This window comes from Xyrauchen texanus, chromosome 18 (genome assembly GCF_025860055.1).
Source record: "Xyrauchen texanus isolate HMW12.3.18 chromosome 18, RBS_HiC_50CHRs, whole genome shotgun sequence".
Lineage (NCBI taxonomy): Eukaryota > Metazoa > Chordata > Actinopteri > Cypriniformes > Catostomidae > Xyrauchen > Xyrauchen texanus.
The window spans coordinates 45346616-45361615 of NC_068293.1; the positions used below are offsets into that span (position 1 = coordinate 45346616).

The window sequence follows — 15000 nt, forward strand, 5'->3', positions numbered from 1 at the left end:
GAAGATTTGGGCTGAACATGAGACTGGGGACTCTTATTTTGAAATGTATTTAAACTCTTAAGTGTTATAAACTCTATAATAACAATCATCTACAACATATGACTGCACAACCACTGTCACAGAAAAACTAAATATGCCTTCCAGTGAGGATCAAATATAGCATTTATGAATAAATCCAGAGATGAGTTTATATTTGTGACCCAGAATCCCGATCAATCAGTCGTCCTCTAATGGAGATTAATCTATTACCACAACATTACTGTAATGCACAACATCTAATTCCATTAACAGAACACAATAATGAGTTGAATTACATTTCTTTTATTGTGAAAATGTCACGATGTAAAAAAATCTTAATGCTCCAAAAACTGGGTTTTAATTTCTTTAAGATACATTTCCCCCAAATATGGGAAATATGAGGTCACTGTCATGAGGTCAACGTCATGAGGTCAACGTCATGAGGTCAACGTCATGAGGTCAATTTCATGAGGTCACCGTCATGAGGTCAATTTCATGAGGTCACCGGCACGAGGTCACCATTTAGATCCCTAAACCAGCACTAATTAATACAGACTAATCTAAAGATTATCATGTAAAGATTATTTTTAGAAAGCTTTCCATCATTGTCAAACATTGAAAGGAACACGCCTGTTATAAGCGATCTCTCGACCGCGTGTTTAATGAGCTCTGTGTCACATTAAAGCACTAAATGTAACTCAAGACATCTGCTTCATTTCATTAATTTAACTAATTATAACAACCAGTAAAAACAGCTTGAGCTCATTTGTATTTATTTTTGTAATGCTGTTAAAGTGTGTGTGAGACGTCATGTGTGTCTGAAGTATCACAGCAGTGAAGTGACAGAATGATTTTACCCGTTGTGAACTGATGAACAGTTTGTGGATGATGTTTCCTGCTGGACTGCGACCTGCACCAGCCACACACACCTCTGGATCCTCCAACAGACCACTGACAAACCTGACACACGACAGACAGTTTCTTACAGACACTGTATATGTACATGGATATTTCACCCATACTGTACATGAAAATTCTGTCATCATTTCCTCACCCTCATGCCATCCCAGATGTGTGTGACTTTCTTCTGCAGAAGAATATTTCAGCTCTGTAGGTCCATACAATGTAAGTGAATGGTGACCAGAACTTAAAAGCACATAAAGACAGCATAAAAGTAATCCATAAGATTTAAGATTTTTTTTTTTACAAATTCTTCTCCCTACCCAGTAAGTGTTGATATGCATGAAAAATGCGAACCACCAAAAACAAAAGAAGAAAGGAAATGTGGAGATTTATAGTGAAAAAGGACTTAAATATTTATCTGTTTCTCACTCACACCTGTCATATCACTCCTGAAGACATGGCTTAAACCACTGGAGTCTTATGGATTACTTTTATGCTACATTTATGTGCTTTTTGGAGCTTCAAAGTTCTGGTCACAATTCACTTTCATTGTATGAACCTACAGAGCTGAAATATTCTCCTAAAAATCTTCATTTGTGTTCTGCAGAAGAAATAAAGTCACACACATCTGGGATGACATGAGGGTGAAGAAATCATGACAGAATTTTCATTTTTGGGTGAACTGTCCCTTTAATTTATATACATACAAGGTTGCACACAGTATCTACCTTATAAAAGCACAAAATACTCCAAACATTGATTCACTCACACACACACACACACACACACACACACACACACACACACACACACACACACACACACACACTCACACACACACACTCAAACGCACGCTCAAACGTACGCACACACACGTGTACAATGAAGTGTGTGTGTTCCTGCAGGCAGCTCGAGGTCTCGTCTTAATGAGGCCGGTGAGCTTCTCTTGACCGATCTGCTGTGGCCCCCCGAGTGGCTCCTGGGAACTAACGAGTGCCAGGAGAATTTATGACATGCCCTTCCTGCCCCTGTCATACTGACGCCACACACCCCACCCCTCGACTGCCCCGAAAACAACCCCACCTGTTTATTTTGGTTTGAGATAGCCAATCACAGAGTAGATATGTTATACGTGTACAGCATCACTACACAAACATCTAAATAACTCAATATTTAGTTCATGTCTGTTACTGTAGCTTTAAGCTCATCTTTACGCATCTATATGCAAATGCATGCTTTCTTAAAGGTACAGCAGCAGAAATAAAAAGATAAACATTGTGCATTACCTCTCCAGATCTTCACAATCACCCCCTCTCTCTGCGTTGGCAATGCCAAACTTTGCCCTCAGTGATCGGGCACAGGCGATAACAGCCTCTACCACAGTCATCTGATTAATAACATCCTGACAACACAGACAGAAAACACACATTCATAATGTGAACACAGCAGCCACGTTCTGATCATGTGATCTGACGATCACCTCTAGTTTCTTGAAGTCTGGGTTTGGATGTCGCAGCAGTTTACTGGCGTGAGCGGTGACCTGCTGCAGCGCTTTACGGACAGATAGAATGTCTTCAGTCGACTCTGGAACAATGTTCATGTTATATTCAGAGAGCGTACAGTGACATCAGAGTGGAAAGTGCATCAACAGGAAGTTGTTTTGTATCTGTAGTGGATGTAAACAAACCTTCCTCTTTGACTTTGATCAGAGCAGCGTGCAGGACACATGGCAGCAGATGTCTCGTCAAATCAGCAGGTTTCTGAACTGCAAGATAATGCAGCACCTATACAGACACAGAGAGACACACAGACACAGACACACTCAGACAGAGACAGACAGAGACACAGACACACACAGACAGAGACACACAGACAGACACAGAGACAGACAGAGACACAGACAGACAGAGACACAGACAGACAGACACAGACAGACAGAGACACAGACAGACAGAGACACAGACAGACAGAGACACAGACACACGGACACAGACAGACAGAGACACAGACACACACACACACAGACAGACAGAGACACAGAGAGACAGAGACACAGACAGACAGACACAGACAGACAGAGACACAGACACACACAGACAGAGACACACAGACAGAGACACACAGACAGACAGACACAGAGAGAGACAGAGACACAGACAGACACAGACAGAGACACAGACAGACAGACACAGACAGAGACACAGACAGACAGACACAGACAGACAGAGACACAGACACACACAGACACAGACAGACAGAGACACAGAGAGACACACAGACAGAGACACGACAGAGACACACAGACAGAGACACAGAGACAGACAGACACAGAGAGAGACAGAGACACAGACAGACAGACAGAGACACAGACAGACAGACACAGACACAGAGACAGACAGACACAGAGAGAGACACAGAGACACAGACAGACAGAGACACAGACAGACAGAGACACAGACAGACAGAGACACAGACAGACAGAGACAGAGACACACACAGACAGAGACACACACAGACAGAGACACAGACAGACACAGAGACACAGACAGACAGACACAGACAGACAGAGACACAGACACACACAGACAGAGACACAGAGAGACACACAGACAGAGAACAGACAGACAGAGACACAGACACAGAACAGACAGACAGAGACACAGACAGACACAGACAGACAGACACAGACAGACAGAGACACAGACACACAGACACAGACAGACAGAGACACAGACACACAGACAGAGACACAGACAGACAGAGACACAGACACACACAGACACAGACAGACAGAGACACAGACACACACAGACAGAGACACAGACAGACAGACACAGAGACAGACAGAGACACAGAGAGACAGAGACACAGACAGAGACACACACAAACACAGACAGACAGAGACACAGACATACACAGAGACAGAGACACACAAAGACACACACACAGACAGAGACACACAGACAGAGACACAGACAGACACACAAAACACACACACACAGAGACACAAAGAGACAGACACATACACAGAGACAGAGACACACAAAGACACACACAAACACAGACAAACAGAGACACACACACAGACAGAGACATACACAGAGACAGAGACACACAAAGACACACACACACACACAGACACATACACAGAGACAGAGACACACAAAGACACACAAAAACACAGACAGACAGAGACACACACACACACACAGACAGACAGAGACACACACACAGACAGACAGAGACATACACAGAGACAGAGACACACAAAAACACAGACAGACACACACACAGACAGACAGACAGAGACACACACACACACACACACAGACAGACAGAGACACACACACAGACAGACAGAGACATACACACAGACAGACAGAGACACACGAAGACACACACACAGAGACACAAAGAGACAGACACATACACAGAGACAGAGACACACACAGAGTATTTTTTAGGTTTCACTATATTTGTGAGCACATTTTTAGACGGTCCGTGTGAGTTTGTACAGCTTTACTCACCATTTCATATTTGAGGAATAGTTCACTAAAATATGCCTTTATTTTCACATGTGCATCATAACAGACCCTAAAATCTGAAAACAGCAACTAACCTTTTGAATTGTCCTGAGGTGAAAACATAATCTTTAATCTGTAACAGATTCATTTTATTCTGATCATGTTTTCCTGACACCAGAGTTAAAAGGGTTTATCACAGTAATTGTATTAATTACAGCACATAAATGAGCGTGATAAGCATATAAGAGTCCCTGCACAGGAAACTTCATACAATCATCTGCATAAGGGCACAATGTGGATGAACTCTTCTGTGACATGATGAAGACATTTTAACAATTATATAATTACTACACATACTGTACATGCACGACTAATCCAATACAAACATTATTACAGGTCAAAGGTCATTTGTTAGATGTGATGCATTAATACAGATGTGATGCTTTCTGGCATTAACATTATAATTAACTGAATGCTGATAAACAGAAAGAGTGTAATTGCTGATTTTTGGCTGATTTTGGGCTTGTTTGTTTCTGTTGTGAGATCTGGCAACACTTTCACACCCCTCAGAGAAGAGTACTGTCACTTTAAGAAGAAAATTATTAACCCTTCTCTTATTTCCTTCCCACCGGTGACCGTTTGGAAAGCTGAATGGAGCCATTCGGAATGCCGGAACGGAAAAATTTAATAAGATATGATTTTTTAAATGTGGGTTCCTTTCAAAAAGCTGTCATGTGACTTCAGAAGGCTTGAAATATAGACCAATCCCATTACCAAAACATTCAGCGCATGTTACTGGTGTCAGAAAGCCGGAAGACAAAACCATCACAAAAACAGACATAAAAACAGACATAATATTTGCTGTAGAATTATCATAATGAGTTAATAACAAACACAAAGGATTGGTCACTTTTTGGATCTCATTATGATGTTTTCTGTCCTTTTGTGTTCTGTTTGGACCAACATGAGAGTGAGTAAATGATGAGAGGACACAACCTCTCTCTGCATGTGGAGTGATTGCCCTGTGAATCTAGAGGCTTTTATTCGAGTGATGTTGTGGATTGTTCTAATGAATACAGATCGAGTGTGTGTGATTCAGCGCCCTACAGTATTTCCTGTGTCCCTTCAGGCTGTAGTACCCTACAGAGTGTGCACTACTGACATCAATGGCATTTACTGAAACATGTATTCAGCGTGATTCCTCACAGGAGTTTGACAGATGCTTGAAGGACAGAGAGACACCAAATATCTGTGGGTCACATTAATTATTTACACATTAAAGGATCATAAAAGCCAAAGTCCAAGTCTTCTGAAGTCAAACATGTGAAATCTCATTCACACTTCTGAATATCGTCAACATGGTGAAGAAACACATTGGCGTTGGGCATCACTGAGGTTAAATGTGGTGAATGTATATAAATGAGATCTCAGATCTTCATTTTTTGGGTGAACTACCCCTTTAAGATCTGCTAACGCTTGCCTTCTCAATGAATGTGTGATATGAACACGCAACACAACAGATCACACGCGTGATGTTTGAAGTTCTGACCTTCTCTGCTTCTTTGGTGTCGTCAAACAGTCTCTTCTGACGACGAGCGGGCGTGGCCTTCGCCGTCTCCCACGCTTCCACCCACATGTTACCCGGGATCTTCATGCGGGCACTCAGGTCACCCCGAACAACGATCTGACCCGATTCATCCGTCACCTCCTCCTCAACGTAATCCCTCGGGGAATACCAACGCACGAAATCCTCCAATGAACAGCCTGGATTTGCTGCCTGTGTGAACACACACACACACACACACACACACACACACACACACACACACACACACACACACACACACACACACACACACACACCACAACCAATGACAACACACACACCCCCCACCAACAACACACACACACACACACACACCCCACAACCACAACAATGACAACACATACACAAACAACCAACGACAACACACACCCCCCCCACCAACAACACACACACACCACAACAACACACATCACCACCACAACAATGACAACACAACAAACGAAAACACACACCACCACCACAACAACGACGACAACACACACACACATCACAACAGCAACACCAATACACGCACAACACACACACACACACAACCAACGACAACACACACACCACAACAACACACACACACACACACACACACACATCAACACACACACCACCACAACAACGACGACAACAACACACACACACACACAACACAACCAACGACAACACACACACACACACACACACACACACACACACACACACACACACACAATATTGTAAATAAAGTTAATGAAATGCATTTTCAGAAACATAAATATTTTGTATTGTGACACTTTCATGACAGTTAAACACATTTACCCCCTAATTCTGAAACTGTAACGCAGATAAATGTCTGAATCTCATCCTGTCCGGCACACTGATGTTAAATGCAAGCTCTTATGACTCTTACAGGGTTTGAACCTGGAGCCTTTGAGTTAGCAGCACTACACAACATCTGTCAGTTCTACATGTAAAGAGGATTGACTGAAGTCCATTACCCCAAACCTCAGTTCCCCCGGTGCTACATAACGTTTCCACAATGCAAAACTAATGTTTCTGTCATTACAGAAATAAAACCTGATTCAAATGTATTTTACCCCATTGTCAAATAATTACATAAACTCCACCAAACGCTGCTCGATTTCTCTGAAAACAAGACTCTGGCCCTGTTTAAAGAGTGCTGTGAGACACACACACACACACTCTCACACACACACACACACACACACACACATCAGTCCATACAGCAGTGATGTCATCATCTTCAGACACACCATTCATCATCTTCAGCTCTCTCTGCTCTACACCCGGAGGGAGATGGTAATTAAAGCCAAAATGCCAAACCATGCTTGGCTAAGCACAATTACAGACACGCTGCTGCTAAATATAGCGGCCACCATCAGCTAAAGGGGCCATTTACTGCCATCGCCGAGCACACAGCAGTCCACCGCTGCCATCCCATAACACCACGTGTGTCTGCTCGGGACATTACAGCACTGTGTAGAGCAGTTGAACAGGCTATAGAGAGGAACAATAGCCATCAAATGTCACCTTTCCTCATCGGTCTCGCCCCCTGGTGCTCAGAAACGAGCACTCGCTTGATAGCGCACAAGAAACAGCTGCAAATGAGGGAGGAGCGCTCCACACAAACCCTCATTCCCTAATCTCTGGGGTTTGTAAACGGAATAACGCTGTGGGATAATTCGCAGTTATCCGATAACTGAACGAGACGTCTGAAACGTATGACAGCATGAATCCTGTAGATGAACAGAACACATATTCTGAGGAGTGTTTATTCGCCGTTTCACAACGACTGCGACTTTAATTGGATTAGTCTGAGATGAGAATGGACGTACACGACCAAGACTGCATAATGTTAGTAATAAAGAACACATCTTAATAAATGAACCAGTGAGCTGCCAATCAAAGCATTTCTGCTGCAGACAGCACGTTCTGGTCAATTCCATTCAGTGTTTTATACTCTAGAGTGTCGCTTCTGTAGCAGAAACTATCTGGATTGGATTGGACGATTTTTCTTTAATAAAAGCCTCTAAATTCGACGTATGCTGCCTCGAGGACTCGTTAGGAGTGTTACTATCTTACATAACGCCTGTAGGAACCATATATGTCTTCCAGTCAGTGACAGAATAAATCAAATTAATCCAGTTACCCAAGACCATGTGACCCAGCCCAACCCGACCGGTACCATCCCGAGATCACTCTCTCTATATCATTTCTTCTCCAAGCAAGAATTGTTGCGATAGGCAGTATTTTATGCATGTATCATCGTAGGCAGCATTCATTTACATTTATATTTACATGTATGCATTTGGCAGACGCTTTTATCCAAAGCGACTTACAGTGCACTTATTACAGGGACAATCCCCCCGGAGCAACCTGGAGTTAAGTGTCTTACTCAAGGACACAATGGTGGTGGCTGTGGGTTCGAACCAGCAACCTTCTGAGTACCAATGTATTATACAGAGCACTTATTACAGGGACAATCCCCCCGGAGCAACCTGGAGTTAAGTGTCTTACTCAAGGACACAATGGTGGTGGCTGTGGGTTCGAACCAGCAACCTTCTGAGTACCAATGTATTATACAGAGCACTTATTACAGGGACAATCCCCCTGGAGCAACCTGGAGTTAAGTGTCTTACTCAAGGACACAATGGTGGTGACTGTGGGGATCAAACCAGCAACCTTCTGATTAACAGTTATGTGCTTTAGACCACTACGCCACCACCACTCCACTTGTATACCTAACAGTTTTGTAACAAGTCACGGCGGCTCCTCCGCGCACCAGAGCAGAACCACTGAGTTACCATGTAAAACACCAGAACTTTGTGCAGAACATTCTGGAATCATGTGTAACAATGTAACAGTCACATGCGTTCCTCTTTGTAGCCTGAACTTCCTCACAACATTGAACCTTTGTGACACCTGTGCTAAAAATGCTCGACGCAACACAACGAATGAAACAGAACACAAAGTGCCAATCCTGCGTGAGACAGAGTGTGTGTGTGCAAGAGACACGTTACTGAAGCCTGTTTATTTTTCATGAATTACAAACCCAAAGTCCTAATGGGGAAATTGACCCAACCTCAGCGGTTTCTCAGGTCCCATCGGGCACAGGCGTGTGATGAGACAAAACTCTGTTGCCATGACACCTGACAGGCCAATCACATCTGTGTGTGCTCTCATGTGTGTCTCCAGCACACAGCTCAGTGTTTAATCTTAAACTTTACACGCAGGCATAAATAAAGCAGTGCTAACCCTCAGAACACTTTCACAGACACAAGCGCACTCACCTTGAACGACTCCATATCTGACAGCAGACAGGCACTCTGCATACGGGCACGCAGGTGGGCACCTTCAGCCGATGTGCCCAGTTTAGCCAGAACCTCAGACTGCTCCTCCAGCAGATCTTCAGTCATGGGCGCTGGCTCCTAAATCACACACACACACACACACACATATCACTGTTGAACGAATGCTTGAGTGATTTATACAATGAGTTTATCATCATAGATATAATGTGAAGGCATGAGGAAGACACACACGCATGTATATATTCTTCTTGAAGACACACACACACACACACACACACACACACACACACACACACACACACACACACACACACACACACACACACACACACACACACACACACACACACACACACACACACACACACACACACACACACGCAGTATTAATGTGGTGTCACCTGTGTCACAGGTATGTAGAGCGGTTCTTGTGAGTTCAGTAGAGTGAGTTTCCCGTGTGGCTGTAATCGGCCCTCTGCTTTGCTCTTATTGGCTGCTTTCTTGTCGCTCTCAGTCTCCACCTCCTTCATCTCCTCTGTGTCACTCAGACACTCGAAGAATTCCTCTTCGCTGTCACTCCACGAGTCCCAGGACTTCCCGTGTGACACTTCAGCGGCCGACGGTCCGGCAGTGTCAGGTGCCAGTCTGTTCCTCTCTTTGCCGCCCTCACTCTTCCTCCCATTATCCCTCGCTCTCTTGCGCTCGATGCAGCAGTTCAGCATCTGTGTGTGTGATTGTAAATGTGTTCTGATGAATCATGTGACTTTACATCATTCACAGTCATGAAACCAGCAAAGTTCACAAACACACACCTGCAGCTTCTGATGAAGAAGACAACACCTGAGATCAGGAGCTCCACTGGCCAGCCTGAAACACACACACACACAGACAGACAGAAACACACACACACACACACACACACACACACACACACAGAAACACACGCGCACAGAGACACAGACACACACACACACGCGCACAGACACACACGCACGCACAGAGACACACACACACACACGCACACACACACACACTTCAAGTCGTGCATTTTCACAATTCTTTAAGATTATTGGCATCAAATGATGATAATGTCTAAAAATACACATTTTCTGTTTGAAATGTTTTTGAGGTGCAAAAGAAAAACAGTAAATAGTAAACATGTGTGTGTTTCCTGTGCTACTGTTCAACTGTAAATAGGGTGTATGAGTGTCTCTTCAACTTCAGGCATATGATAATATGAAGAGAACCATCCCGAATCACAGAACTGATCCATTTCCCATGATGTGTAATTCGCATCTTTGCAGCTCCCGATCGTAATTATTAATGAATTTCTCATACCAGCTTGTGTAAATAAATGACAATCAGAGAGCAGCTCACAATCTTCACATCTCTTGCAACCCATCCGCAGACAAACACAAGTGTTGGTGGTAAACACAGAGACGAACACTTTAATAACACAGCGGTTGCCTAGTTACAGTAGTAAACAGCTGCCGCTCCTTATGTTGATGATGTAACCGGACCACGGTTCAGACCCAAAATACACGATGTGATCAGAGACCAGCGGGACAGGAAATGAACTCTGGGTCGGTCCAAGTGTGAAAGCACCAGTCCCAGAATCAGACTCAATAATAACTATGAAAATCCATTATAAAAACACAAATACAGAGTGATTTCAAAGCACTTCTGATGCATTACTGACACATATGAGCTGCTCTCCAGATATCAGTCACAGGATCATTATTCTGTGTGTGTAACGCTGTTGTCTCTCACCCGTAGATGAGACAGTTGTTTTCCCAGCGGTATCTCATCTCCAACACAAACTCCTGCCACAGGTGAGCGACGGCGCGCACACCTCCATGATAGAAGTTCACCATACAGATACACAACGCCAGACGAGACGTCAGACTGTCAGCGGGAGCCGATTTCAGCTGATTATACAGATGCTGTTCACACACAAACACAACCATATCTGATGTGTTACATATAAACACCAGCAGTGTCATCTGTGTCAATCTTACATCACGAGTTCATATGGAAACTACTTGAGGCTCATCATTTATTACAGACATTGTTCAGCGGCTGAGATGGAAAACAGCAAACTCACATAATCTTCTGATTGTTTTTCCTGTTCAGTGTTTCCTCCCGTGTTTTGTTGTGTAGATTTCACATCACTAGAGTCGGACTTATCTGCAGAAGCATCTGGAAACAGATACTGAGACACACACACACACACACACACACACATTTTAGACTGATTTAAAGCATTATATGACATTATTACTATGTTCTCAAATATGGTAATGGAAGGGAAAAACAATTAGTTTTGCACTACTCACTGTTCTAGATCATAATAATTCAAACATCTGCTCCAAGACATTTCATTAATATTTACACAAACTTAATCTACGTTTATTATGTGTATTGTTTCGTTTTCTGTGTCTGACAGCATTCAGAAACACCGAGTCTACACTAAAAACATCACTAACAAACGGCCAATCAGCTGAGAGCACACGGCAACAGTAGAATGAAAATAAACTCTATTGGTATAAAACAGACCTTTCATGGGTTAAATTAAAATAGCGCAACAATATGATACATCATGCTACTTTTTGTCACATTTGCAAAACACCCATCCGGCGCACAGGCGCAATGTAACACACCCATCCGGCGCACAGGCGCAATGTAACACACCCATCCGGCGCACAGGCGCAATGTAACACACCCATCCGGCGCACAGGCGCAATGTAACACACCCATCCGGCGCACAGGCACAATGTAACACACCCATCCGGCGCACAGGCACAATGTAACACACCCATCCGGCGCACAGGCGCAATGTAACACACCCATCCGGCGCACAGGCGCAATGTAATACACCCATCCGGCGCACAGGCGCAATGTAACACACCCATCCGGCGCACAGGCACAATGTAACACACCCATCCGGCGCACAGGCGCAATGTAACACACCCATCCGGCGCACAGGCACAATGTAACACACCCATCCGGCGCACAGGCGCAATGTAACACACCCATCCGGCGCACAGGCGCAATGTAACACACCCATCCGGCGCACAGGCGCAATGTAACACACCCATCCGGCGCACAAGCACAATGTAACACACCCATCCGGCGCACAGACACAATGTAACACACCCATCCAGCGCACAGGCACAATGTAACACACCATATAAATGTGCAAATAACCTGCACAATGTTACATGCAGTGTGGCTCAATGACACAATAACACTGCATTTCTCTATTCGATTAAAATGCCCTTATTTGGACAGTAAAATGTGACTGTAAATCGAAGTGCACAATAATCGTGTTTACCTTGAATAGTCGTGACAAGCCCTTACCGCTAATGCTAGCTAAGAAACATGCAAGTACTCGTGGTGATTTCTGTATCACAGAATCATGTTTCCTCACCAGCAGAACTGAGTTCAGCACATCATTGTTCAGAGGCGACTCCTCGATCCGTCTGTGTCGGCGTATTCGTTTGCGTGCGCTGTGAACCATGTTGGACACAGAGAGTTTGGGGATGGGGACCGCCGCAGGCTCCGTCAGTTTAGACAAGGCTTGAGTGATGTCACTGTTGTCTACAGAAATATCACATCAATGGACAGAGTCAACAAATCAAAGACCTCAAACAACAAGCCTTCACATACCGACAGAAGAGACAAAACAAATGTCTAAATAAAACACCAAAGAGATGTTTAATGATAACTTAAACTTGTCCACACATATGTGGTTAATTCATATCCAGACAGAGATGTTAAGCTTGACCTTTGCCCTCCTCCTCTACCGAGTTCCTGCCCAGAATCTCTTCAGTAGTTTCCTTCCGACAGCAGAGCTTGAAGAACTCCATGAGGAACTCCCCTGATGGAGGAGCAGAAGACATCACATGAAATCTTCATCTTCTAATGCACTTCTGTGTCACAATCATCTGTTTGTTTCACTCTTACCCAGCAAACACTGAGGATTGTCGGCTTTCCGCACTCGAACAGACCAGTGGGGAGCTTGAAGAGGATCCAGATCACTGCGAGACCAGAAGATACAATATCAGAGGATCAGAACAAGAATGGCGTTTGGATAAAACTTTAGCTAAACTTGGAGAACCTCAGCTAACACTAAACATCCTTTTGATACACATGCTACTTAGAAAACTCAGACCATGAGCTGACGATCCCATAATAATCAGAATACACGAGCAGTAGCAGACAGGAGCAGCAGAGGTCGAGTGCTCCTGTCAAAGTGAGTCTGTGTTTTATCTGAATGTTTTTAAGGAAGTTCATCTTAATTTACAGCATTTGTTGATCATATTGACTCATTTGTCGTTATAAAAAACTTGGCAAGTATTTTAAAGAGTCTGGTTTAGGGTTAGGGTGGGTTAGTCAGAAGGTGTACTGGCCCCCACAGTGAGTCTGGTTTAGGGTTAGGGTGGGGTTAGTCAGAAGGGAACTGGCCCCCACAGTGAGTCTGGTTTAGGGTTAGGGTGGGGTTAGTCAGAGGGGAACTGGCCCCCACAGTGAGTCTGGTTTAGGGTTAGGGTGGGGTTAGTCAGAGGGGAACTGGCCCCCACAGTGAGTCTGGTTTAGGGTTAGGGTGGGGTTAGTCAGAAGGGAACTGGCCCCCACAGTGAGTCTGGTTTAGGGTTAGGGTGGGGTTAGTCAGAGGGGAACTGGCCCCCACAGTGAGTCTGGTTTAGGGTTAGGGTGGGGTTAGTCAGATGGGAACTGGCCCCCACAGTGAGTCTGGTTTAGGGTTAGGGTGGGGTTAGTCAGATGGGAACTGGCCCCCACAGCTAGTCTGGTTTCTCCCAAGGTTATTTTTCTCCATTAATCAACATCTTCTGGAGTTTTGTGTTCCTTGAGTCATCTTCAGCTGCTCACTGGGGTTATTAATACAATTATTATTTAATTATTTTTATACACACTTCATATTCATATTTAATCAAACTACAAAATGATGACTCAAAGACTTTATATATATTAGTTTTATCTTCAGTAAAGCTGCTGTGAAATGATGTGTGATGTTTAAGGCGCTATGCAAATAAAAATGACTTGAGAGTCCTGAGAGCATCCAATCACAAATACAAGTCACACAATTATGTGTCATGATCGATCACTGATGTCACTTCTGAGTACTCGTGTTTGAGAAGATATGACATTAGAGCTGGCTTAAGTACATTTCATAGTACACTCCTTTATCATCCACAGGTGTTCAGAATAATTTGAGTACTTCAGAAGTGAGAGCTCACACGCTGAATGCAAACGCGGCAGATTTGATGAAACAAAGCAAATAGTGTTAATGAGACGCTACAACACACCTAGCAGCATTTCATCACTCTGCTAAAAAGGCGTCAAATCATTCGGCGTGAATCAATTTGGGCTTTGATTCGAGGTTCTTCACCATGATCATGGCGGACAGGTTGCTCATGAGGTGATGAAACATCAATTTGACATTTCTCGTGCATGATGAATATTCATGAGTTATTCACATGTATAAAAACATGAAATCGCTGGTCTATTTTCATAGTTCTGTCACGTGAGGGATGAGAAATAGCGGAATACTTACGAATAAACATCATTATCCACGACGATTCCCTCCGTCAGATTCGGCCACGTTGTTGAAAGGTGCAACTCA

At 43.9% G+C, this 15000-nt stretch overlaps 1 protein-coding gene across 2 annotated transcripts in view; it reads right to left on the reverse strand.

Annotated features, from left to right (window-relative positions):
- The window catches only part of rab3gap1 (RAB3 GTPase activating protein subunit 1), a 26945-nt gene that overhangs the window by 4302 nt on the left and 7643 nt on the right, over positions 1–15000 (reverse strand). For both annotated transcript variants that reach the window (XM_052148475.1, XM_052148476.1), the window contains exons 10-23: positions 14932–15000; positions 13320–13393; positions 13141–13233; positions 12784–12953; positions 11458–11565; positions 11124–11296; positions 10166–10220; positions 9755–10075; positions 9333–9470; positions 5995–6222; positions 2609–2705; positions 2402–2505; positions 2208–2323; positions 876–978 (exon numbers count right to left, since the gene is read on the reverse strand). In XM_052148475.1, the coding sequence (XP_052004435.1) occupies positions 876–978; positions 2208–2323; positions 2402–2505; positions 2609–2705; positions 5995–6222; positions 9333–9470; positions 9755–10075; positions 10166–10220; positions 11124–11296; positions 11458–11565; positions 12784–12953; positions 13141–13233; positions 13320–13393; positions 14932–15000 (1849 nt within the window). The remainder of the gene's footprint in view (positions 1–875; positions 979–2207; positions 2324–2401; positions 2506–2608; positions 2706–5994; positions 6223–9332; positions 9471–9754; positions 10076–10165; positions 10221–11123; positions 11297–11457; positions 11566–12783; positions 12954–13140; positions 13234–13319; positions 13394–14931) is intronic.